This window comes from Myotis daubentonii, chromosome 4 (assembly GCF_963259705.1).
Source record: "Myotis daubentonii chromosome 4, mMyoDau2.1, whole genome shotgun sequence".
Classification (NCBI taxonomy): Eukaryota; Metazoa; Chordata; class Mammalia; order Chiroptera; family Vespertilionidae; genus Myotis; species Myotis daubentonii.
Window position 1 is genome coordinate 108,055,164 of NC_081843.1, and position 27,118 is coordinate 108,082,281.

The window sequence follows — 27,118 nt, forward strand, 5'->3', positions numbered from 1 at the left end:
GCCCAGGACTTGACTGGATTTGTAAATTGTCTGATGGCTACAATTTTATCTCTGTATTTTCTCTTTGTATTTCCCCCTCCTCCCTGCCCACCTTATTCTTCAGTTCCAATTTTGAGGGGGGAAAAAGGTGGATTTTGCAAGGAAGAAAGGATAAAAGAAGAAAACAAGGAAGGGAGGAAAGAAGAAAAGAGGTACTGAGGGAGGGAGGCGTGGAGGGAGAGCAAGAAAAAGAAAAGGAAGGGAAAGAAAGAATTTGCTTGCTCACTGACATAGTGACAAGATGTTTTTATCACAAGTTTTCTCCCTACGAAGGACTGTCCATATTGGCCACTCTACACCCTTGTACAGCATTTAGCGTATTTCATCCCATAGAAAGTTTTTAATTCCATTCCTGTGGATTCTAAAAGCCTGTCCGAAACATAGAATTTGAAAAGTATTTTGAAAGCAGGAAAAACCACCTTCTGGTGTAGGAATATTGCTATTTTAAAAATCTCATTAAATATGAAATGAAAGATGATAATAATTTGTGGGTTGACGAGTGACCATTAAACAATGTAGAAATGACTGCTTTTACCAGTTGAATGTTTTATTAAATTTATTGGGGTGACATAGTTCAAATGAACATACAAGTTGCAGGTGTGGGTTTCTGTCACAAGATCTGTATATTGCACCACAACCCAAAGTAAAATCTTCTCCTGTCACCATATATTAGGACCTCCCTCCCCCCCTCCCCCCGCCTTCCATCTGGCAACCCTTAATGGTAGATTTTAAATGTTCAGATGCAACTCCAATATTATTTTTCCTGGATTTGTGATTTTTAAAAATAAAATAGAAAGTTATTTCATTTTTAATTCTTTATTTAAAAATAATGGGAAGAAGAAACAACATAGTTATGCCTCTGTTTGGCTCTGCCAATTTCTTTTGGGGGAAAAAAACAAAACTTAGTTTAAATTCAGTTTAGCATATATAGAAATTTCTCCCTAAAATAAATTTGAGTTTCTCCTAATTTTATCTGCAGCTTAACACTTACTAAATTTTATTCTGAAACTAAGACTTAAACTCTGGAATGTTTTTGCGATGTTCCTGACCTCAATATTTCAGTATAGACTGAGATTCCTTCTGAGAGCCCATAAGAAGAAATATGCAGTCTGTTACTCCGGGCCTGGCTGGTGTGCTGCAGTGCCTGCTGGGATTTCTTCCAGTCAGAGGTATGTTTTCCACTTTTTTATTATTTTCTTTCCTTGGTTGGTGAGCATGCATGTGAGTTTTTTGTTTCTGGTTTTGAAAAGATTTCTAGATGAAAGTTGGCTCTAAGTTGTTTAGATCTTGTTTTATAAATACGAAGTATCCTGTATGATATGTGATTGCTAGGTGACAAGGTCAGGGTGAGGTGATGGATATTTCATTTGCTCATTTGAAAAGCAAACTGTTGTGTAGTGTGTTACTAATTGAAGCGCGACCTTGTCAAATCTAACTGGTTAATGTTTCCATTTATTAATTCTGTTCTTCCTTCTCAATGTTCATCTTTAAGACTAGCATTTGAGCCCTAACCCATGTGCTCAGTGGTTAGAGCGTTAGCCCGAGGACTGAAGGGTCATGGGTTCGATTCCAGTCAAGGGCACGTACTTTGTTTTGAGGCTCAATCCACGGCCCTGGTGGGGCATGTGCAGGAAGCAACTGATCGCTGTGTCTCTCTCACATTGATGTTTCTCTCCCTCTCTCTCCCCCCTCCTTCCCTTCTACTCTCTCTAAAAATATATCCTCCTGTGAGGATTAACCAAAAACAAACAAACAAGACTAGTGTTTGAGACTAGAGAGGTGGCGGGGTTATTGCTTCGTTTCAGGGAAGCATTCGGGAGGTCGGGGAGTACTGTTGAGGTTAGACATTTTGTGTTTGAAACTCGGCTTCTCAACAGTTTGCAGTGTGTGCTTTCCCTGCTCAGTTATGAGACTGAGTCGCAGCTGCTCTGAGGGGCTGCCAGCTCAGTTCACCACTAGGCAACCACTTCGTTTGCCCAGACTAAGGAGATAAAAGATATTTGAGTTTTGGAGCTTATATAAAGTTGGTGGTGGAATAAAAACGAAATGTGGGTCTGAATAAATTTTGGAAAAAAAATTGACCAATAGGAAACTTTGGCTATAATTGGTGAATAATCTAGAAGTCATCATCTGTATATGAATAATAAACACATACATTAAAAAATAAATGAGTTCTTCCTGCTCTGAGGTTTAGGGTTCCAGCTGGGGGTGGTTTGCTCCCTAGCGGACTTTTGGAAGTTTTAGATTGTTACAGTGACTGGGGACAGCCCCAGGAAGTTAGTGTGCAGGCCGGAAATACCAAGAAACCCTCCATGCACACCAGGCATTCTGGCTCCAGGAAGAACTGTCACAGCCTGACACCAACAGCACCCTCTTTGAGGACTGATGGTAGCCCTAGTCTTAACAGGTATCACATGTGAGGAGATACTAGAAAACTAGAATGGTTCTTCTCTTTCTTCTTCTCCATCTTTTTCAGTGCAGCCTCAGGCCAATAATATAAACTAATTAGGAAACAAAAACTTCCCTCTTCCAGTGAACAGCCACTGTAAGCAATTGGCAATTGAAATTCTCAGTGGTTGTGCCACGGGGTTGATGGTTTTATGTAAGGCGGTAATATGCTGGAAAGGGTTTAAATCTCACTGTAGAAAGATAGTGCTATTGTCTCAGAAAACAAAAGATTTCCTGTGATTTCCAGTGCTCAAAATTGGGACAACTGTGGAGGTTTGATAGCGTTGGACCTGAAAAAACAGGATTTAAAATTCAAGTGAGCCCTTTTAATAAGAGCCCAGACATCATTGCTTACATTGACATGAAAGAAACTTAAGAGACTCTAGAAACCCACGCGTATATCCAGGACCTGAGGGTAATATAAGCTATGTATTTGGTTCATCTTTAGCCAGTTAACATTTTTTTTAATTTATCTTTATTGTTGGAAGTTATACAGATGTACTCTCTTTTTTCCCCCCATTTACCCCCTCGTGCCCCCAAGCCTTCACCATACTATTATCTGTGTTCATGTATATATGCATACAAGTTCCTTGGCTAATCTCTTTCCTCCCACTCACCCACCCACCCATGCCTTCCCTTTGAGATTCATCAGTCTGTTCCATGTTTCTGTTTTTACAATGCTCATCAAATGTTTGACTTTGAAATATTTCTGTCAAGTCCATTAGACTAGAGCAATATCCCCTAAAGACAACACCAACTTATCACATCAGTTTTAATTAAGCTCTTAAGATGTGACTTCGCATCTGTGCTTGTGACCCAGAATTCAGTTCTTTATAACTGAACTCTGGGTAACTCTGGGTCACATGGACATCTTGGTTCACCTCATTGTATACATGGAGATGCAGTTACTTTCATTCAACAAGTCTCTGCCTTTAAAACCCGTTTACTATAAAGAGATCCCTTGTGAGCTTCCAAAACCATTTTTGTAATCTTTTATAAAGTTGAGTTTTAGCTGTGTTTTTCTCTGTTCTCCATTTTTTGAGCTATTACTGAAAAACAAAGTGGGTTATACATAAATTATTTGACTTGGGTCTGAGTTTAGGCTGTTACATTACAATGAGTTGAACTGTGCTTTAGTTGTGTGTTAGAAAACTGCCATTATCCGAAATTATCCTCACAACAACCATCCGGGTTCAGTGGTATTACCACCAAACCACAGTATCGGAGCACCTGTGTGACTGGGTCCTGAGAAGTAAGGTTTGGAAAGGGGCAGATCTGCCTTCCAGCTTGCAGCTTTTCCTGTAATATTATATAATCTTCCCATTTTTAAAAAATATATATATTTTATCGATTTTTTACAGAGAGGAAGGGAGAGGGATAGAGAGTTAGAAACATCAATGAGAGAGAAACATCGATCAGCTGCCTCCTGCACACTCCCCACTGGGGATGTACCCGCAACCAAGGTACATGCCCTTGACCGGAATCGAACCTGGGACCCTTCAGCCCACAGGCTGATCCTCTATCCACTGAGCCAAACCGGTTAGGGCTAACCTTCCCATTTTTATTTAGATGGGATTTCCTCATGATTTAGCTAATAAAAACGTTCAATAAAACCATGAAAGTACCACAGTGCAGGCACCTCGACCTAAAAAGAAAATTATCTTTGTTGTCTTCCATATGGCTAAGCCTGAGAGAACACTGGTTTCATTCAAACACACCGCTTCAACTAACCTATTAGAGAAGGCTGAGCCAACGCAGTCACACAAAAGGTCAATGCGGTGTATTCTATGGTGTCAAGAAAGGGTATTTTGAGCTCTCTTTTCCTGAAGGGTAGGGCTATGAAGGTACCACGTCCACACCGTCTTCAGTGTTTTGCTTGGTGACTTGGGATCTGAGGTTGCTCGTTCGCCCCGCCTGTTGTGTAATTGTTGTTCCCCACTGATTTTCTCTACAATCATGGGAAAGAAGAGCAGGAAAAAGCACTTGAATTCAAGCACAGTTTCATTCAACCATCTAGTCCCTTGTAGAATAATGAATTTATCACAATTTCATGGCTAATTCGCGGCTGCTCTATTTTTCTTGCCTCCTCTGACATGTATCTCCCTTTGGAGTAACAATACCTATTAATTCCTAAATGTCAGAAATAGGAGAAACCATAAAAATCAAAGCTTTTGTTTATTTCAATAGTACCTAAGGCAAGTTCAGCTTTGAGCTGAATATACACCTCTCCCTCACATTCTCATAAATGATATTCTTTATATCTGTGATAGAAATGGATCAAAAAGCACAATTTTCAATAGAATATGAAAAGGATTTATGCAAATTCAAGTTTCTGAAGATGAGGGGAAATAATAGGGAAAGTAACTAATTAAATGAGCATGGTTAGGAGATTAAATTTATTCCCATTTAAAAGGCTGCATGAAGGTCAATGGAACAAAGCAATTGGTCATAATGGGGTCATTTCCACCATCTCTCATTATAATAGGAAAGAAATAAAGTGCTGTAAACCCAAGAAGGACAAGGAGACCAGAGGAGATATTAGTAGACATACTGGGTGTTTGAACCAGGTTTGGAAAACAGGAAGCAGATGGGAGACTAGTACCTGACTTAGAGCAGAGGCAGCGATGTGTTGAAAGGCACACAGAGGTGAATAGCAGAGAAGAGAGTGGGTGTCCATCTGCAGCCCCTGTGCAGGCAAAGGACTTCGAGGCACCAGGTTACCTCTCTCAAGATAAGCAACCACCTCCCACTTTTCCCCAGAGAGAGACTCTTACACATGGAATGGAGAACATCAGAAGTGACACATATGTAGACATACATAAACATAAGCTTTTTCTCTTCAATTCTCTGAAATACACAGGAGAGTTTAAAGAACCTTCCCAAACTTTCCTTTTATTATCTCCCCCTAGGAACCTTTTTAGACTTTTTTCTCCCTAATCACTCACTCCCCAACCAAATAAAATTTTAATATTTGAGATATATTGAATACTTGTTTATATTTTGTATGTATATCTGTGCTTTATACATAAAAAGAAGAAATAATAGTTTATTCTTTTTGCTTAGTGCAGTGTTCAGAGTTACTAAACTTTTGTAAGTTAAAAGTTAAATTTAAAAAGTAAAAGGCTATTAATATGTAACTTTACAAGTGCGTGATTTTTGCTAAGTAATTTTTCATGTAATTATTTAGCTCTATAAATTGTAATTTATAAAGTTAATAGCAAATTAGCAACAGAGATAATAAATAGCAAAGAAGAGCTTATATAACTATTAATTGTACAAAAAGTAATATAATTGAAACATTTGATTCTTAAAATTTATTTTTAATGAACTTAATTTTTAATCTTGGATTGATATGAGAAAATAAATAGCTAAAGATGTTCATTTAGATACAGTCAACATTTTTTTTCCCCAGCACTTGACCTGATGGGTTGAATCATTTGTATAGAATTAATAATAAAATAAGAACTATTTTTATTTAATTCTCAAAGTCTAAGTCACAAACAAAAACAATGAGGATCAAGAAAACAATATCTATGAGGCAGCCAACAGCAGCCTCATAGACATGAGTCGGTCACCTCTTGCCTCAAAATAGACCAATCAAAAGAAAGAAGCCATCTACTCACCAGAGTTAATGCGCACTGATCTTGTATGTGACATGTATCTTATGTGACATGCAAGAAAACCCAAAAAAAGAAATTAAATTCTTAGGAATAAGGTTCTGTTGGGTAGGGTTAAGCTTTGTAGGGCCACAGACTATGTAATACTTAAGAGCCTTTCATCACCCAGCAACAGCTAGTTTTCAGCCTCATGAGGGCGATGTTATTCCTATTGTAAATGCATAGTTTAAAGCCAATAGAACAGTATATTATGGGGTTTACCTGAAAACTATAGCATAAAAACCTGGTATCAGGATAAATGGAGTTAACGAGGTACTAGGACTAAGAAATATGGAGATAAAAACGGAACAAAACAAAAACCCAGCTCTACAATCCTGAAAAAGAACAAAGTAGGTGGGATCTCAATACCAGATATCAAGTTGTATTACAAAGCCACTGTTCTCAAAACTGCCTGGTACTGGCACAAGAATAGGCATATAGATCAATGGAATAGAATAGAGACCCCAGAAATCGGCCCGAACCAATATGCTCAATTAATATTTGACAAAGGAGGCAAGAACATACAATGGAGCCAAGATAGTCTCTTCAATAAATGGTGCTGGGAAAATTGGACAGATATATGCAAGAAAATGAAACTAGACCACCAACTTACACCATACACAAAAATAAACTCAAAATGGATAAAGGACTTAAATGTACGACAGGAAACCATAAAAATTCTAGAAGAATCCAAAGGCAACAAAATCTCAGACATATGCCGAAGCAATTTCTTCACTGATACAGCTCCTAGGGCACTTGAAACTAAACAAAAAATGAACAAATGGGACTACATCAAAATAAAAAGCTTCTGCACAGCAAAAGAAACCATCAACAAAACAACGAGAAAACCCACTGTGTGGGAAAACATATTTGCCAATGATATATCTGATAAGGGCCTAATCTCCAAAATTTATAGGGAACTCATACAACTTAACAAAAGGAAGATAAACAATCCAATCAAAAAATGGGCAAAGGACCTAAATAGACACCTTTCAAAAGAGGACATTCAGAAAGCCAAGAGACATATGAAAACATGCTCAAAGTCACTAATCATCCAAGAGATGCAAATCAAAACAGCAATGAGGTACCATCTCACACCTGTCAGACTGGCTATCATCAACAAATCAACAAACGACAAGTGCTGGAGAGGATGTGGAGAAAAAGGAACACTTGTGCACTGCTGGTGGGAATGCAGACTGGTGCAGCCACTATGGAAGACAGTATGGAGTTTCCTTAAAAAACTGAAAATGGAACTCCCATTTGACCCTGTGATCCCACTTCTAGGAATATATCCCAAGAAACCAGAAACACCAATCAGAAAGGATATATGCACCCCTATGTTCATAGCAGCACAATTCACCATAGCTAAGATCTGGAAACAGCCTAAGTGCCCATCAGTAGATGAATGGATTAGAAAACTGTGGTACATCTACACGATGGAATACTATGCTGCTGTAAAAAGGAAGGAACTCTTACCATTTGCAACGGCATGGATGGAACTGGAGAGCATTATGCTAAGTGAAATAAGCCAGTCAATAAAGGAAAAATACCACATAATCTCACTCATTCATGGACAATAGAGACCATTCTAAACTTTTGAACAATAATAGATACAGAGGCAGAGCTGCCTCAAACAGATTGTCAAACTGCAGCAGGAAGGCCGGGGAGGGTTGGGGGGCAGGAGGTAGGGGGGTAAGAGATCAACTAAAGGACTTGTATGCATGCATATGAGCATAACCAATGGACATAAGACACTGGGTGATAGGGGAGGCTAGGGGACTGTCTAGGGCGGGGGGATAAAATGGATACATATGTAATACCCTTTGTAATACTTTAAGCAATAAAAAACAAAACAAAACAAAAAAAAAAAACCCAGCTCTAAATTGAAGTTGACTGGTACTGGAGAGAAGACTGAAGAAGTGGGAAAAGGTGAAGTCATGGCTTTGGTTTCTCATTTAAGACGTTTGTTTCTATTTTTTAATGATGTAAATTATAAAATGTTCAAATTAAACTACCAAGAATGTTTATTATATCCTTGCCCTTTTAAAAAAATTTAGTTTATAAAAAAAAATGTCCTTTTTTCCTAATTACACTCAAAACATTTGTAAGTCTATTAAAGATAAAAAGGCATCGCAGAATGATTTGAGTGGCCGTGGGAATACTTAAGGACAACAGAAAACAAAGTAAAACAAGTTCCACTAGAGAGCAGCAGACCTCTAATTCCCCTTTCACCATTTATTTTTTGGCATTAACTTGGATAATCACTAAAGTTCCCAGTTCTCCTTTATTAATAATACTTTACTTACATAAAAATGAGGCTGTCCAAATGGCCAACAGGCACAGGAAAAGGTGCTCCGTGTCACTAATCATAAGTAAACGGTGAATTGAAACCACAGTGAGATATCTCCTCATGGCTGTCATAAAGAAAGTGAGATAGCAAGTGTTGACAAGAATGTGGAGAAAGCACTGTTGGTGGGGAATGTAAACTGATGCAGCCATTATGCAAAACAATATGGAGGTTCCTCAAAAAATTAAAAATAGAACTACCATGTAATCCAACAATCTTACTTCTGGTTATATCCAAGGAAAATGAAAGCAGGATATTGACTAGATAGATGCATTCCCATGTTCATTGCAGCATTATTCACAATAGCCAAGCCATGGAAACAGCTTGTGTCCCTCAAAGGATGAATGGACAAAAGATGTAGTATAGATGCAATGGAATATTAGTCAGCTGTGAAAAAGAAGGGAAACCTGCCATTTGTAACAACATAGATGAACCTTGAAGGCATTGAGCAAGTGAAAGAAGCCAGACAGAAAGACAAGTACTGTGTGATGGTGTCACTTATCTAAAGTCAATCTAAAAATAGAAAATAATAGAGTCTAACTCTTAGAAACAGAAAGTAGAAAAGTGTAGCTTGGAGCTGGGGGGGTTAGGGAAATATGGAGAGATTGGTAAAAGGGTACAAACTTGCAGCTATCAGATGAATAAGGCCTGAGGACCTAATGTAAAATATGCTAACTACAGTTGATAACACTGAATTATATAACTGAAATTTCCTAAGAGAGTAGAACTTAAATATCTCACCCCAAAAATAAAGAAATATAGGAGGTGATGAATGTGTTCATTAACTAGATGGTGAGAATCCTTTCATTATGTATATCATCAAACCACCATAATTAATACTTAAAAATAACATGATTTTATTTGTTGGTGTACCTCAATAAGGCTGATAAAAAGAGGGCTGTCACAGTGAAGATTACAACCTCTTTTTAAGTCTGAAGGAAAAAAATCTACAACTCTTTCTCTGTTTCCCTCTGTTCTACTTACTAAAGTCTTTTCATCTAATAAAATCTCAGCTCAAATGTTTGTCCTCCATCCTTTCCTGACCTCCAAATCTAAATTTCATATTCCTTATATTTTCTTATAACATCCCATTATTTTTATGGCACTTACCATATTTTAATGGATACTTTTAAAGTTATAATTAAAATGTTATATACTTTAAGATATTATATATTTTTGTGTGTGTTCATTTGTTTTATACCACTTTTACTTAATATACTATAAGTAAGTTCATGAGAGCAAGAATCATATCTGTTTTATTCATAATTAATTGGAATTTACACTAAATTAAGGGTTTAATCAATTCCTCCATGTATAGGAGAACCTCTATGAATACTTAAAAAATGAACCTGGAGCCCAGCCGGCATGTCTCAGTGGTTGAGTGTTGACTTATAAATCAGGAGGTCATGGTTCAACTCTTGGTCAGGGCACATGCCAGGGTTTCAGGCTCAATCCCCAGTGTGTGTGTGGGGGGGGGGGGGGGAAGGAGGCAGCCAATCAATGATTCTCTCTCATCACTGATGTTTCTATCTCTCTCTCCATCTCCTTTCCTCTCTGAAATCAATCAAAATATTTTGTTTTTAAAAATGAACTTGGAACAGCCTTTTAAAATAATTTCAACTAAAGGGTGGGTTGGGAAATGGTTTGAGTTCATTACGCACTCTCTTAAGAAAACATTTTTATAGATTTATAAGAAAAAGTTGCTTTTTATCAAGTCATAAAAAGAATAAACACAGATAAATAATCCCATTTTTGCAAATGTTTATAGAACATGTCAAGAAATCAAGAAACTCTGTCCATGTCAACAGAAGTTGAGTTTTTCATTAACTGTAAGGCTGCCTCATCATCGTTTATAGAAAATGCAGCTATTCGTCAGGATTTAGTTATTTTAAAATGTGACCTCGCCAAACACTTGAATTCGTTCCATTCCTTCTGTTTGTCTGTCTGCGTTGGCCACAGACCTAGCGATGCGTAGCGGATGATTGGGAACTGCTGGCTTCCACTGCGGGTTCCACACGCTGGCCATGTGCTGTTAATGGCTTGTTAGGCTTCCAAGCATTTAACTGAAACAACTTTCTCCTCGCAGAACTTGGCAAAAATGGATATTTACGTATGTGAGCCAAGTCTCACTGCCTCTTACTCTGACTGCTGTTAAAACTTGGACTTGTTTGCATGCTTCAACACAGCATTTCTTTCTTTGCCGTAGCCACAAACCTACCCATGACCCCAGTGATATCTGACCTGGACCTGTGTCACCCTCCGTTCCATGCTTCAGGTAGTGCTCTTTGCCCAGAGGATCAAATCACTGCTATCGTTGGCTTTCCGGTAGTTTCCCCCCAGCCAGAATTCAGAATAAATGTTTTTCCTCCAGGTGCTTTGCCAGATCTATCTCAAGGACCTCCCATCGGCCTTCATTGCTTTATTGCCTCACTTATTAGCTATTCACATCCCAGAAAATAAACAGAGCTTAATGCAGCCCATTCAAAGCTTTCTCAACGGCCATACCTGAACTTGGGATGACCTCCCTTTCCCACCCTCTTCCCATCCATCTTATCGACTGATCTTCGATGGCCTACCTCCAGGAAGCTGTCCTGATTTGGAAGCACAATTTCTACCTTCCACTTTCCACACTGTCTTAAGAGACAGAATAAAGCGTTTTTAGTCAATATTTAACTGATTTATTCATTTCTGCAATTGCTGGTGGCTGCATGTAGCTCAGAGAAAGCAGGCGCTATGCACCATTCACTTCACTGTGGACAGGGCTTCGGGCTGACATCCGCTGGGACACAGGGCTTGGATGAATTGGATAGGCCTCATTCTGATTGAGCAGTGCCGTATCATACCACTGTGAAGGTGTTTGAATTATCTTTTGAAATTGCAACTATTTGAAAATCACAAAATGTATCCTTGTTAAGGATCATTTGTTTGTAAGTAACATTCAAAGTATCATAAGCAAAAAAAAAAAAAAGAAAAAAAGAAAAGAAAAGAAAATTTATCCACAAGAAGTGGTGTACTTTATGAAAACCAAGGAAAGTGCACTGGGCCTTATGATGCTCTCTGGGGCCACATGACCTCACATCTCTAAATTTCTTTGTTTCCACCTTACTTTTCTTTCTGCAGAAAGGCATCCTCCCCTTTGCCTGGCATATAAGTAAGCTTCACATCAAATCTAACTAGAACCTCTGAGTCCCCATCCCCAGCCTTGGCTCATGAAATTGGCTCATATCCAATCCTGGCCCACCGCCTTGTCCAACAGGCAGAATCACGAGACCTACAGCCAACTCAGCAGGCTCCATAGGATTAGATTTTCTGAGACAAGACTAGACACATTTTCCTCCAAGAAAGCCAAGGAGCATGAACAAATAGAGACAAAAAGAATGGCCTGCATTTTTAGAAGATACAATATTTTAATAGATATTAAATAAATGCTCCTTAAGAGCTATGTAAACTTGCATACTTATTTTGTTTTGTTTTCTCTCTCTTATGCACAATAGATTGTAAATTCCACAGTCAGGATAGTTTTCTCTGTTTTATTCACTGTTCAAGTGCCTAGAATAGTGCCTTGCAGTAAACTTTTGCTGAATGAGTGAATAAAAGGCCTTGGGTAATGATACTGGTGATAGTTATAGTGAAACTGACCCAAAGACAAGAGAATAGGTGATTGCATGCACAAGAGAGCTTATGATTTCTGTGAGAGACATAATGTTCAGTATTTCTCACATTCACTTTTTTCTTTCTATCATTACCTTTTAAATACCGTTCTTGAAAGAACTAACCAAACTTATTTATCGTTTTATCTTTAAGTTTCAACATAATGTCTGATGCTCAGTGAATAACTATAAATTGATCAGAATGTGTGAATATATACTATTGTTCCTTTGAACAGTATATTGCATGCCATGAAATTCTACCCAAATATTAAATTGTCATCATAGTAAGTTTAGGAAAATGCTATATATTAAATGTTTATGTCCCCTCAAAATGTATATGTTGAAACTAGTCCCCAGTGTGATGGTACTTGGAAGTGATTAGCTTGTGAGAGTGGAGCCCTCCTGAATGAATGGGATTTGTGCCTTTTCATAAAATAGACCTCAGAGAGCACTCTGGCCCTTTCCACTATGTGAAGTTATAGAGAGAAAACAGCTGTCTATGAATGAGGGGGTGAGCTCTCACCTGACACTGAATCTGCCAGCACCTTAATATTGGATTATGTAGCCTCCAAGACTGTGAGAAATAAATTTCTGTTGTTGATAAGCCACCCAGTTGATGGAACTTCTGATTCAGCAGCCTGGATGAGACAGAAAAGTACCTTGGTAATAGTGGTCAAGATGCATGGGACAATTCGAGATTCAAAAGCAAACTAGGAATTTGACTCAAGTTTAGGTAAGGCCTAACTGGTTTGGCTCAGTGGATAGAGTGTCGGCCTGGGGACTGATGGGCCCCAGGTTCGATTCCAGTCAAGGGTACATGCCGGGGGTAGTGGGCTTGAACCCCCGTAGGCATGCAGGAGGCAGCCAATCAATGATTCTCTCTAATCACTGGTGTTTCTATCTCTCTCTCCCTCTCCCTTCCTCTCTGAAATCAATACATACATACATATATATATATATATATATATATATATATATATATATATATATTTTTTTTTTTTTTAAAGAGTTTAGGTAAGACCCATTTGACCTCAATCAGTGTGGTTTTGTTTGTTTTTGTTGTTGCCCTGTCCCATAAGGCCCTGAGTTAAAATCTAATCCAGGTTTCTCTATCATCTTAGAAGGGGCAAAACCTTGCAGCAGTTGGACTTGTTTTATCACAAAGTAGATTTTTATGGCACAGATGTTTCTGTTCACTCAGTTTTAGATTAGGAGTGTAAGTAACAGAGCATTCTCTTTTCCTTACAAACAATCATCAAAGGGTTTATTCAATTTAATATCATCTTTGTGCATTACTCAACAATTCAGCAAATATCTAAATATAAACAATTCTTGGAGCACTTTGCTAAAGAAAAGATTGTTGCCTCTTATGCCAAATTAGTGAGAAACTACGTGAAATTTTATCTATAGGCATGTGTATAAGGGCATATGTAAAATTCAGCAATTTTCTTGTAAATTTATTGTGTGTACACAACTCAATTCAATTAGCATTTATTTAACTTCTACGTTAATTAATTATAAAGATGAATATTATTTAGGTCCTGTCATTAGGACCTTTGAATATATTGAATGGAGTAAGAGATAGTAGGTAATAATATAACATACCAATATTCATAATACGTGGCAATTTCATCTGAGCTCCATGTAAGAGGTAAAAGCTATGTAAGCTTCAAGGATGGGTGAATCATATAAGTGTCTGATCTTAAGAGTGGAAGTGTTTATAAAATACAGGAAGATTTAAGAAGGAAATACATTTGGAATGGCCCTTGAAGAACAGATAAACAATGCACTAATATTTCAGAAACTGAAATTAGGGGAGAAGCAGTTTTAGGAAAGAATTACATTGGCAGGAGAAACAGGAGCCCAATTTGATGAACAGCCAGCTATCCAATTTGGCTGGATGATGAATTATGCAAAAGGAAGGAGAGAAAATAAGTGTAAAGAGGTCATATAGGATCGGATTGCTCATATAGGATCAGATTGCTCAGAGTTTGAAATGTCAGATAATGGAATTCTGGTCCTAATTGGCTGGTGTTCTGAAAAGAGCAACATTGAGATTTTGAGTAAAGTTGTATCACTGAGAAGTAAGCTCTAGAAGGAGTGACCTGGCAGAATATTTCAGGAGGAATTCTAGGACCAGTGAAGTCATTGATGCAATCTTTAACTTGTGAGTTCACTGGGGCTGGAAAGGGAGCTGTAGCCATAGACATGGTGAAGACGTGGAGAAGATGAGAAGTACAGAGGCAAGAGACACTTCAGAGACAAGAGCCACCGGATTTAGCAGCTGGTAGAATAGAGGACTGTGGGAGAGAACATGCCACCACTGGAGATGGTGTTCTATTTGGATCCTATTAATAAACATTGAAGACAGAGGTTGGTGGAGTAGGAAGCAATGAACCCAAATGTGATGGACAAGTCCATGGAAGTAGATAAGATATCTGATGAAAGGAAAGGTGCTGAGGGTAGACTTCCAGATGGGAAGAGAATTGTAGTGGGAGGAAAGAGAAATTTCCGGAGAGCCCTCACTGGTTTGGCTCAGTGGCTAGAGCATCAGCCTGCAGACTCAAGCCTCCTGGGTTTGATTCTGGTCAAGGGCACATGCCCGTGTTGCAGGCTAGCTCCCCAGTCGGGGGCGTGTAGGAGGCAGCTGATCAATGATTCTTGCTCACATTAATGTTTCTATCTCTCTCTCCCCCTCTCCTTTCCTCTCTGAAATCAATAAAAATATATATATATTTTTAAATTTTCCTGAGAGTTCAGGAAAAAGAAACAAAAACATGCTTCCTCTGTCCAAGAAGCCAATAGTGGATTGAGAAAAGGCCATTCCATTTGGCAATTAAGTTACTGGTGGTCATTGAGAAAATAGGACTTGTCGGCTAGTTGTATTTATAACCCAGATGGCAAAGAGTGACGTTAGTGAGGAGTGGATGGTAAGAAATCAAATGCAGCCAATTTAGACTAGCCTAACAGTTTTAGTAGTAAAGGAAAAGAGAAAAAGAGCATGGTATCCTCAGATCCAATGCAACCTTCTATTTCCTCCATTTGAGAGTTTTGATCTATGAATCACCATGTGAAAAAACTCAATTTGCAATTTGATCTACTCACCCTTGACAAAGCACATGCTAAAGGACCTGTAAAATAGATGGGGTCATTAGCCTTGGCTCTAATGAGAAATACAGGATTTTTGCTGTAATGATCAGTTGGCATGTGAATACTTAAGCATATGAAAAAGCCTTCAGGTAATCAGCAGCTTCCACTATTCATTATCTTATGTTTGGGGTCATTTTCTTGGCAGAAAATACCATTTAGCTGTAAAATCTATCATCATCCGGAGAGGAATAAAGATTTTGAACAAAATACATATTCTCCTTCTGGAAAAATTATAATTGCTCCATCTTAACTTTCCATGTCCTAGCTCTAATTGCTTCCTACACCATTCTGTTCCTTTGCAATTAAAGGCTTTTTCTACTGGTCAGTGTACATGTGAGCTCACTAGAAGCTTTCTACATTATGAAAATGTATTTTATGTGACAATTGCATTGCATGTCACCAGCCGATTTAGAAGGCCTGCCTTTGCTGAAACAGCTAGGCTGGTGAACTTCGTAGTATGCTTTGTTTCTCAGCGGCATGTATCCAAATATTGCTTAGGGAACACTCATATTCTTGCACAGAGGCATACCTGAGCATAACCGCATGCAAGCCTTCGATTGCTAGCTCTACAATTATTACCCATTCATCCATCCCAAGTAAGACTACTTTTACCTCCTAGAACTGGACCCTGGGGTTATATTGCTTAGAGAATCTCCCCTCTAAGTTGCAGGGTTAAGAAAAATTTTCCTTTAAAGGGCCAAATAGTAAATATTTTTGGCTTTGCAGGCCATACAATCTCTGTTACAACTATTCAACTCTATTGTCCTGTATAATAAAAGGCTAATATTCAAATTGACCAAACGGTGGAACAACTGGTCGCTATGATGTGCACTGACTACCAGGGGGCAGATGCTCAATGCAGGAGCTGGCCTCTGGTGGTCAGTGCGCTCCCACAGAGAGAGAGCTGCTTAGCCAGAAGCCCTGAGCCAGGCTCACGGCTGGCAAGTGCAGCCGCGGTGGCGGGAGCCTCTCCCCACTCTGTGGCAGCGCTAAGAACCCCTTTGGGGATGTCCGACTGCCGGCTTAGGCCCACTCCCTGGGCCTCTAGTTGTAATATAAAAGCTGTAGTTTGTCAACTCTGCTCTAGAAAAGGACGCTGACTAGATATGTTGTTTGATCATCCATAAGGACCCAAGATGGGGAACCCAAACCTACATGATTGAAAAGATGCTCGATTCTCAGTTGATACCAGATCAGTTCCAGTATTTGGATCACAGGCATTTGCACTCCACCTGGAGAATTCCTCCACACCACCTTTACCTCTCTCCACCTGTGCTTGTCCTGTGCCATGGCGCATGGTCTTCTCACTCCTCTGCCCTGTAGCCCACATTGCCTAACAACCCTACTTAGGTTAACTTATTGGCTCCTGACTTTCATCTCTTTAGGTTATGACTTCTAAGAATTTGCCTTTAGTTCCGAACACCATGACCTATAAAAAATGTATGTAATTGTAGGGCCTCAAACAACCAACTAAAAAAGAAGTGTATATATTTAAATGATATATTTTATTACTAGTCACCAAATATCTTCCCTTCTATTTATCATGTAATACACTCACGGTGAAGCTGCTACACCAGCCTAAAGTATCTTCAACACACCGCTCGCTCTGCTTTCCTTCTTGGCTTGAAATTTCAATCTTTAAAGTCTCCATGTAGTGTAGGAGAAAGAAAACATACTATAAATCAGACACCCGTTTTCTGGTTCTGACTTACACTGGTTTGGGGCACGTTACTACCACGCATGTTAAAGTGTGTTGCTTCAGAGGATCTGCTGAGAGCATCATTCCCCTCTGCATGGTGAAAATGTAAGTCATTTGAGGAATATTTTTAGCTCTATTCCATATTGAGAATATAACTAATATTTTTAAAGAAGCTTTCTACTGTTTTCAAAAAAGTGTGAAAAACATTTATTTTACAAATGAGGAAACTGTTTCAATGAAGTAAAGTGACTTATTGAAGATCACACAACTGGTTATTGCAGAATCAAAAGTAAAATATAAGCCTCCATGTTCTCAATTCCTATAGTTTTCTTTTTTTTCTATTGCACTATTTTGTTCCACTTTACCTTAGTGTAATATCCATGTTAGCCAGTCTCAACCTATACTGCGAGCCTTTCATAGAAGCATAATCATCATTAGATGTAAAAAAACCACCTGCTTTACCATTATTTAAACCGTTCCAAATTAAACATCCTATTTGGTTTTGCTGGTACGTAGAAACAATTTTTTTCTACAATAAACTTATATCCAGCAAGCTTACTAAAATCTTACTAAATTAATTTGTAATCCTAATATGTGTCTGTGAATTCTTTGGGATTTTCTACACACACAACCAAGTTGTCTACAAGAAATACCACTTACTTTCTTTTCAATGTTATGTCTTTTATTTCTCTTCTTTCCTATTGCAGTGGATAGGAACTCCAGTACAGATTTGAATAAAAGGGAGATAGCAGGCATTCTTATCTCTCTTCTCATCTTAAGAAGAAAGGGTTCAAAATTTTTCCATTAACTATGAGGGTAGACTCAAATTTGGGGTAGATACTCTGTTAGATTAAAAAAGTTGTCATCTGTTCCTAATTTGATCAAAGGTCTTATCAGGAATATGTGTTGAGTTTTAATCAATGCCTTTCTGCATTCATTAAGTGATAGGTTTTAGAGTTTTATTTACTTTATTCTACTTCAAGCCATTTATAAAACACAGTGTAACAGCAGAGATTAAAGAACACCTTATAAAATATAAAACTATAATTTCTTAAACAAAATAATTTCATAAGGAAAAGAAAAGCTATCCAAAGCAAAAACTATCAGAGGAAAATAAACATATTAGATTACACCAAAATTAAGATTTTTCTCTTCAGTCATAGACACCACAGATGAAATTAACACATGGGTAAAAGAAGAAATCTGCAAAATCCAAAGCTCATAAGACATTAGTATCTAGAATGTATGGGGCATACCTGAAAATCAGACAACAAAAGTAAGTAAAGAAATACAGTAGAAAAATAATCAGGAAATATGAGTTCTTAATTCACAGATAGAAAATTAGAATGTCTGGAGACAATAAAAGGATGCTGAAGTTCACTACAGATCACAGACAAGCAATTTAAATAACCATGAGATACCACCATGAGATAATATCAGCAGGTTGGCTAACGGCAAAGGTTGCTAAGAACTCTCTAGTGAGAAGCCCCCATAGGTGCTGGTAAGAGTGTAAAGGTACGTAGTTTTCTAAAGAGCAACCCAAAAGTCTTTAGACATTTTCTCACAGGTCCACAGGAAAGAGTTCCCTGGGTTTCTAGTTGCAGGAGCTGCAGGCCAGAGAAGCGCACACTAAGAGAGTGGGTGAGTAAAATATGGTTGGCACGATGAATGTCTATGCTCCTGTAGGTTTACATCCACTAAGGCTCAGAACCATAATGTTGAATGAGGAAAGTAAGAAATCAAAGAAGACCTTTAGCAAAATGCCATTTCTATAAATTACAAAAAATACACATGGGAAATGAGACTTTGTTGTTTTGAAGGATACACATATATCTAAATAATCATGTGAAGGACAAACACCAAATACATTAATACATGTAACTAATCTGGGAAAAGAAATGACACAAGATCTTGGGGATAAATAGTGAAATAAAATAAAATAGAAGATTTTGCACAGGCCAATCATGATATGGTTCTATAAACTGTGGAATGGGATCAATTCTGTACATTTAAATCTTTAAATAAGTGTGTGATGGCATTTAAAAATTATATATATATGTGTATTCATATGTATACTTATACAGGGACACATACACTTACATCTTATATGACCAAAAATATATATGATTTTCCTTTTCCTTTTCACACCTTTCATATTTTCTAAATCTCCCTCAACAAATATTCTATAATCAGAAAAAGAGTAAGAATCTATACATATTTTAATGAAATGAACATTCCTAAAGGAGAAGGGAAAGGAAATTTTAAGCAATGTATTCTCAAGAGTTTTTAAAATAGAGTCGGAGATTTCTTTTCTCTGCAGTAGCAATACTTATTCCAATATCCCTTGACTGGGAAAACCATTGAAAATTCAAGTCCCTGTGGGATATGTCACTCTTAAGTTTCCAGGTAACTGCCGACTGAAGCAATCATTTACAAAGTCCAGAGTCTCCACGGGATGTTTGTGTAACACACTGCAGGTGAGTTAGGTCCCTGCGATATGACGGCATTCCCTCCTGCTGGCTTGTCTGGATTATCATTTCCACCCTTTTTGTTGTGAGCACCTATTGTGTCCTCGGGCATTTGCAGATTTGATCCCTGGCCACCACAAGCTCTGTTTAAAGGTGAGTGCTATAATGATTTCATTTGTAATCTTAATATTTCAACATTGTAGATTGTGTTTCCAACAAACTTATCCTTTCATGTGTAAAAATTACATAACTCAGATTGTGGCCATTTCTCTTTCTTTTTAAAACATAAGCAATAGCTACTTTGCTTAAATATCAAAAGAACCAAAAGTTCATGTTTCTTAAGGAAATTTTCTTCCAGAAACTACCTTGTGGTTTGCGATTAAAAGCAAAGCAAACATACCCTTTGGTGAGTGATCCGTCCTGTGCCTGGGCTCCTGGGTCTGCACTCGCAATGGTAAATCGCATGTCTCGAGCCCCTGCGGTACACACAGAAGAAAGAAAAACGAGAAATAAGAGATTTTAAAAGTTTACATGGAGATGGAAAGGAAGAAGCTGTACTTGAGAGCAAACTGGCTCATCCTCTGAACCTGTTGGGTAAGAGGCACTGAGCTGCCTTACAGACTAATCAGTCAAGGGAGGGTAAACAGGTCAAAATCAGATGGACTTCACGCTACACTAAAATTCTTTAAAGGCTCACAAAGCCATTTCCATTGATTCAGTGGGATCACAGATTCTGAGGGTTCAGGAGTGGATGCCAATGGTGAGAAACCTGCAGAATCGCTGCCCCTCTCCCAGGGTCCTGCAGTGGAAGATTTTTCCTCACTGTCTTCCTCTACCTCTGAGCATTCTTTTGTTCTGAGTTTATATGACAATTGTGTGGTAATGGGTAAGTAAAATGTCCTTACATCATTTTAGATAGCCCCAAGTGCCTAGAGATGTTGAAAGTTAACAAATAAGGAAGCATTGGATATTATATGCTGGGTCATAAATAAAAAAAATTCGTAATTACCTTTATTTGAATAAAAATGATATTTTTGACATAAAGTAATTTCTCGTTACAACAACAGAATGTTAAAAAAGGAGACACTACCAATTAGCTCTTTTATGTGCATCTCCTCAAATAAGAAGCTCTTTTTTTAAAATCCTCATCCAAGGAGTGAGGATATTTTTTTCCATTGACTTTTAGAGAGAGTGGAAGGGAAGGAGGAGGGGGAGAAAGAGAACGACTCATCCATATGAGAGACTCATCGATTGGTTGCCTCCCACATGTGCTCTGACTGGAGGTGGGAATTGAACCTGCAATCCAGATAGGTGACCTTGACTGGGAATTGAATCCACAATCCATGCATAGGCCAGTGCTCTAATGACTGAGCTGCTGGCCAGGGCTCAAATAAGAAGCTTTGACATACCATCTTAATTTAGAGCAGTTTCCAAATTGCTTAAGAACAGTTATAGCCAAAGAGGATATAAGACTATTTTTATCTTGTGCAGCTTTCAATGAGAACTGATATGAAATCCATCTATACTTTTCCAGCTTTGGGAAGTTCAAACAGATAGTGGGTGCTGCGGATGGAGAATCGGAAATCTCTTGTACTTCAACTTCTCCCAATCACACACTGATCACACAAAGTGCTTTAAGAAGTTCTCTTTTGTACAGTTAAGAGAATTATTCTGGAGGAAATCTATTTCTTCCAAACCCAGTAAGAAAGACAAATAAGCAAACAACAGCAACAACAGCCACCCCCTGTGTGTAGGTTTCCTTGTTGAAGCAGTCCTTTGTAAGAAGACCCCAAATGGGGGATGGGTTGGGGATGGGGTGGTGGTCTGTCTAGTGGTCTGTCAGCTCCTTAGGGCCTTTTATTTACTTACTAGGGGCCCGGTGCACGAAATTCGTGCACTGGGTATGTGTGTGGGGGGGAGTGTCCCTCAGCCCAGCCTGCCCCCTCTCACATACTGGGAGCCCTCAGGCGTTGACCCCCATCACCCTCCAATCACAGGATCAGCCCCTTGCCCAGGCCTGACACCTCTGGCCTAGGCGTCCGGCCCGGGCAGCAGGGACCTGCAGCTGCAGCGGCCCCGCGATCGTGGGCTTCGCTTTAGGCCCAGGCAAGGGACCCCTAGCTCCTGGGACTGCCAGCTTCGACCTTGCCCAGCTCCCATCGCTGGCTCCACCCCTACTTCCTGCTATCACTGGCCAGGGCGGAAAAGGCACCTGATTCTCCGATCATGGCTGGGGGGCAGGACAAAGGCGGCCCTACCCCCCAGCTCTTAGCTCCCCCCTGGGTTTCCAATCACTGTCAGTGGCAGGGGGCTTCTTCCTGCTTTCCCTTTCGCCTCCCTGCATTGTGCCTACATATGCAAATTAACCGCCATCTTGTTGGCAGTTAACTGCCAATCTTAGTTGGCAGTTAATTTGCATATAGCCCTGATTAGCCAATGAAAAGGGTAGCTCGTACGCCAATTACCATTTTTCTCTTTTATTAGTGTTGACTAGAGGCCTGGTGCATGAAATTTGTGCATGGGGGACGGGTCCCCTCAGCCCAGCCTGCACCCTCTCCAATCTGAGACCCCTTGGGAGATGTCCAACTGCCAGTTTAAGCCTGATCCCGGCCTAAACCAGCAGTCGGACATCCCTCTCACATTCCTGAACTGCTGGCTCCTAATTGCTCACCTGCCTGCCTGCCTGGTCGCCCCTAACTGCCTCTGCATGCCAGTCTGATTGCCCCTGACTGCCCCCCCCCCTTGCTGGCCTGGTTGCCCCACACAGCCTGCTTATTCAGTCCTTTGGTCATCCCTCACTATCCCCCCTGCCGGCCTGGTTGTAGGCAGCCATCTTGTGAGGGTGTGAGGGTTAATTTGCATATTACCTCTTTATTATATAGGATTTTAAAACATTTATCTTTATTGTTGAAAGTATTACAGATGTCCTCTTTTCTCCCCGCATTGAACCCTCTGCCTGGCACCCGGTCTGGAGCTCGGGTCTGATGTGTAGGCCTCACACCATTCTGTCTGATCACAGCCTAAATTCTGTCTGAGCACTCTAGTCCTACTGTCCCCGGTTCTGTGCTGCTGAGGGAAACCAGGAAAGCTGAGCTACTCTACCAGTGAACTAAAGTAGGCAGGCAAGTGCAGAGACCAGCTTAGTCGTTGACATCCTGGGCCTGCAGCAGCTTACCTATGAGTTAGATACAAAAGCTTAGGTGAAAATCATGGGAAGCATCTCCACTCTCTGTCTACTGTACCCAGACAGTGACCGTGAATTCTATTTCTTTGTCTCTCACTCAGAGCCCAGCAGCACACAATGGATACTCAACTGTGCAGATTCCATTTGAAATTGAAGGACGTATTTAGTCATATGCCAATGAATTTGGTTGTTTTTATACCAGCATTCTTCTCTGAGTTTGTAGGAAAATTCAAAAGCTTACTGATATATTAAGAAGAAATGTTCTCATTTTTTTAACATATTGGAGACACAATTTTTATATCTGATCTCAAGCTTTGGGCTTGAACAAAAATTTATGAAACAATGAGCCCTATTTTTTATATATATTTTATTGATTTTTCACAGAAAAGAAGGGAGAGGAATATAGAGTTAAAAACATCGATGAGAGAGAAACATCAATCAGCTGCTTCCTGCAAACCCCTTACTGGGGATGTGCCTGCAACCAAGGTACATGCCTTGATCAGAATTGAACCTGAGACCCTTCAGTCTGCAGGCCAACGCTCTATCCACTGAGCCAAACCAGTTAGGGAGAGCCCTATTTTTTCTTTTAACTGACATATTCTTTCATCACAACTAAGAAATGTAAAATAACCTGGCCGGTGTGGCTCAGTGGATGAGCATTGGCCTATGAACCAGGATGTCATGGTTCGATTCCTAGTCAGGGCACATGCCCAGGGCTCAATCCCCAGTAGGAGGCATGCAGCAGGCAGTTGATCTCTCATCATTGATGTTTACATCTCTCTATCCTTCTCCCTTCCTCTCTCTGAAATCAATAAAAACAATTTTTAAAAATTGGAGTTAAAAACAAATTAATGTCTACATTGCTTTGAATATTTAATATCAAAACATATTTTAATCTTCACATGATCCTTGATGTAATTCAAAGACCCCCCAGTTTTGAAAAATACATGACTGACAGCTACAGCAAAATTTGCAATACTCGTAAGTATTATTACTAATTTTAAAAGCTAATACTGAGCAGTGATCCTATGCCAAGGGTTGTTTTAAGCACTTTACATGAATTTCCTTACTGAATCCTAACAAAAGCCTTATGAAGAGGAAAAATATTATTCCTTTTTTATAGATAATAAAACTAAGGTGGAGAAACAAGGTGAAGGGGATTTTATTTCTTTAAATGTGAGTCACTATATTAATTGCAGCAGTATTTTCTCTATATTTAATCATGTTGCATGTTTTGTTAGAGATATAAAGATCAACATGGCAATATGGGAGGTCAGAAATGGTTTTGAAAATTCCCTTCAATAATTCCCAGACCCTCAGCACACGGGTGGGAACTACTGGTCAAGGTTTTCTCCGACATTCAGCCACATCTGGATACATCCTCTCGTGGTCTGGGTGTAGAGCTCCAGGCATCAAGAGATACTCCAGTAACAAAATAATTAGTGTTACTACAGATTCAGTGAAGGATGCATCTCATCAAAGAATGAAGAGTCCTGGGCTCTTACTTGTCATGTAGCCTCCATGTTAATGCACCTCCTTAAGCTGCAGTTTCATCACCTATAAAATGAGGGTGTTTAAGCTGCAGATTTCAAAGATCTATTTCAGCTCTAACTTCTATGGCTCTAAAGGTAGAGGTAATTGGACAGTGAACTCTCTCTCTCTAGCTATTTTTATTGAATATATTGGGGTAACATTGGTTAATAAAATTATATAGGTTTCAGATGTACAATTATATAATACATCATCTATACTTGTATTGTGTGTTCACCATCCAAAGTCAAGACTCCTTCCATCACCATTTATCCCACTTTACTCTCTTCTACCTCCCCCACCCCCTTTCCCTCTGGTAATCAGCATACTGTTGTCTGTGTCTATGAGACATTTTGTGGGTTTTTCTTGGGGGGGGGGGGGACGACTTGCTTTAGCAGGTTTCCAGGATGTCAGGAAACTGAATAAAACTTCTAGCAGAATGGTCCTAACTCATTCCCCAGATCTAGAAAAGTAGGAAAAACTGGAGTGTACTTGAGGGTCCTGCCCACACAAAATGAGCAGTTGTTTTGAAAAGGATAAGTTTATACAAGAATTCCCATTTTGGAATGGGAATGGGTTACAAATATATACTACATACTTTTCTTTGTAGCCTACCACTAACAATTCAGAGAAATGTCCTCCTACTGGAGATTGTAACCACAGAAATATATGCCTTAAAAATCTGTAGAAATAGAATTTATGCTCATGAACATGTAAATTCAGGTGTTAACTTGCCTAAAGCAAGACGGGGAGACACCAGTGTTTTCTAAGATAATATCTGAGTCTCTAACAGAATGATTTGTAAAGGTTTACCCCCCGATGAGTCTTTGATATGCACTCTATCACTGCTTTTCAGGGCCTGGAGGCTCTCAGAGCATGGCCAGACACTCTGTCTTGTGTTTCATCCTGCTGAGTGCCCTGATTGACAAGAGCCACGCCTGCTTCTGTGATCATTTCCCATGGACTGAGTGGTCCAGCTGCTCCAAAACCTGCAATACTGGAATCCAAACCAGATCAAGGTGGGTGTGAGCTGTGCAGCTTTGCTGTGTATCCTGGGAAACCTCAAGGGCAGACTTAGCAATATCCAAAGGGCCACAGGAAGCAATGGGACAAAACTAGATGTCTCAAAATAAGAACTCGTGAATTTGGAAGGAACTTGGCAGTCTTTTCCACATAAGGTTGAATGGAAGTCTACTCTTGTTCTCTCCATAACATTGAGGAGTTTCAAAGAAATTTAATTAAGAATCTGTGCAATATTTTCCGTTGGCTATTTACTTAGAACTGCTACTCAAGCTTTTTATTCAATCAGCATATAACGGCTCACCACCAGTGAGTGAGTTAATTACAGAGAATTTTCTGCTCATTAAACAGTCTAACAGGAGCTTAACTGCACAGCAATGCTAGCTGCTACCTTGATTGTTGGCATGTACAAGAAGCAAGAAAACTGTGTCACATTTAGTAATTCAGTCTTTTTGCCAATTCAGGCTACTTGTCCCAGTGGTTTTTTTTAAAATCTACGAGGTGTTTCTGTTCCCTGCAGATGCTCACGTGACTTGAGGGAGAAAGGCATGTGTTTAATGTGCTTTAGCTATGATAACACTTTTTAGAAACTTTATTTTAGAAAACTCTTTTTTGCATATGTATAGTGTGAGTCTCATTAAAAATAACCAATTGACTTCCACAATAAACCATCCGCCAAGTATGTAAAAACAGATTTGTTTAGAATATTCTTCTACTGAAGAATCCCTCAGTAGCTCTCTCGCTGTCCACCTAATGAAGTTCAACAATAAATCCCGTTCTTCCCATCTGTGTCCTTCTCCAGCCCGTGTCACGGGCTCCTCCCGGGACATGCCGTGCTCCTCCACCTGTCCTCTTTGCACAGCCCTTCCCTCCACTGCTCTTCCCTTCATTGCCGGGAGAATTCACATGAGCTTTTCAAGATGTATCTCTCCTGTCACTTCCTGTATCTCTCCTGTCACTTCCTCTTTGACTGACTGGACCCACACCACTCTGATTCCACCTTGATCATTGTAGTTATTACACTGAGATCTTTTAAGCAATTTTCAGGAACTTTCTCTTTTCCTTTCTTTCCCAATCAGTCTCTTCCAGGAATTCCATCGGTGCCAGCTTTATAGTGAGTGACCTAACACTTAAAAGGACTTCATGCTTGGCTTACTACTCTATCGTCACTGTTTTAAATTCTTAATTTTTTAATAAGAACAGTCTCATCCGCCCTTTTTTATTCTGCCTTGGGCCCCATAAATTATGTACCTGGTCCTGAGTTCCATGAAATGATTTTTCATGAAAGCCTTCTTTCCTTCTATTCACTATAGTCAATTCTCAGTGATATTTCCCTTATTGGGCTGGAGCCACAGTGATTAGACTAATTCTAAGCAGGTTTTTTCTTCACTATTGCAGACAAGTAACAATAAATGAATACTATTGGAAGAACTCCTGTCACCACATTTGTGTCTTCCGGGAATCCAGAGAGTGTAACTGGCAAGCTTGTCCGATCAACTGCCTCCTGGGGGATTATGGACCATGGTCAGACTGTGACCCTTGTGTCGAAAAGCAGGTGGGTGACACGTGGACATATTCAGGAAATTGGAATCCCAATAAAAAGACTCGGGTTTCCAAAGGCTCAACCATCACTGAAATGCTGAATTTCTTCAAATAAACCTTCCCACCTTCTATTGAGGAAAAGTTTTATTGAGCAACTATTAAGGGCCAGGGGGTTCATTTCACATGTTTCACTGTTGTATGACCACCAAGAGGAAATTCTGCCCCCAGTACCTGTGTCGCAACTGCCCAGTTCTGTGCCCTGTGAGAACACGGGAAGCAAAAGCAGGCCCTAGAAAATGAGGATTTCAGTGCATGGTTTAAAATCAGACAGAAATCTGGAACATTAGCCAGAAGCCTGATTCCTTGCCCTTCCTCTTAATTCCCT

General features: G+C 39.4%; 1 protein-coding gene and 1 long non-coding RNA gene across 3 annotated transcripts in view; one reads left to right on the forward strand and one right to left on the reverse strand.

The window, feature by feature from the left end:
* Positions 1 to 19,988, reverse strand: part of LOC132233730 (uncharacterized) — a 20,944-nt gene extending 956 nt beyond the window's left edge. Inside the window, exons 1-2 of the long non-coding RNA XR_009452706.1 lie at positions 19,858 to 19,988; positions 4,219 to 4,435 (exon numbers count right to left, since the gene is read on the reverse strand). This is a non-coding gene — a long non-coding RNA (uncharacterized LOC132233730). The remainder of the gene's footprint in view (positions 1 to 4,218; positions 4,436 to 19,857) is intronic.
* The window catches only part of C6 (complement C6), a 49,413-nt gene continuing 41,742 nt past the window's right edge, over positions 19,448 to 27,118 (forward strand). Inside the window, exons 1-3 of one of the 2 annotated variants that reach the window (XM_059694866.1) lie at positions 19,448 to 19,466; positions 25,028 to 25,190; positions 26,590 to 26,746. In XM_059694866.1, coding sequence (XP_059550849.1) covers positions 25,048 to 25,190; positions 26,590 to 26,746 — 300 coding nt within the window. In that variant the 5' untranslated portion in view covers positions 19,448 to 19,466; positions 25,028 to 25,047. The other variant, XM_059694865.1, reaches the window with a different exon arrangement.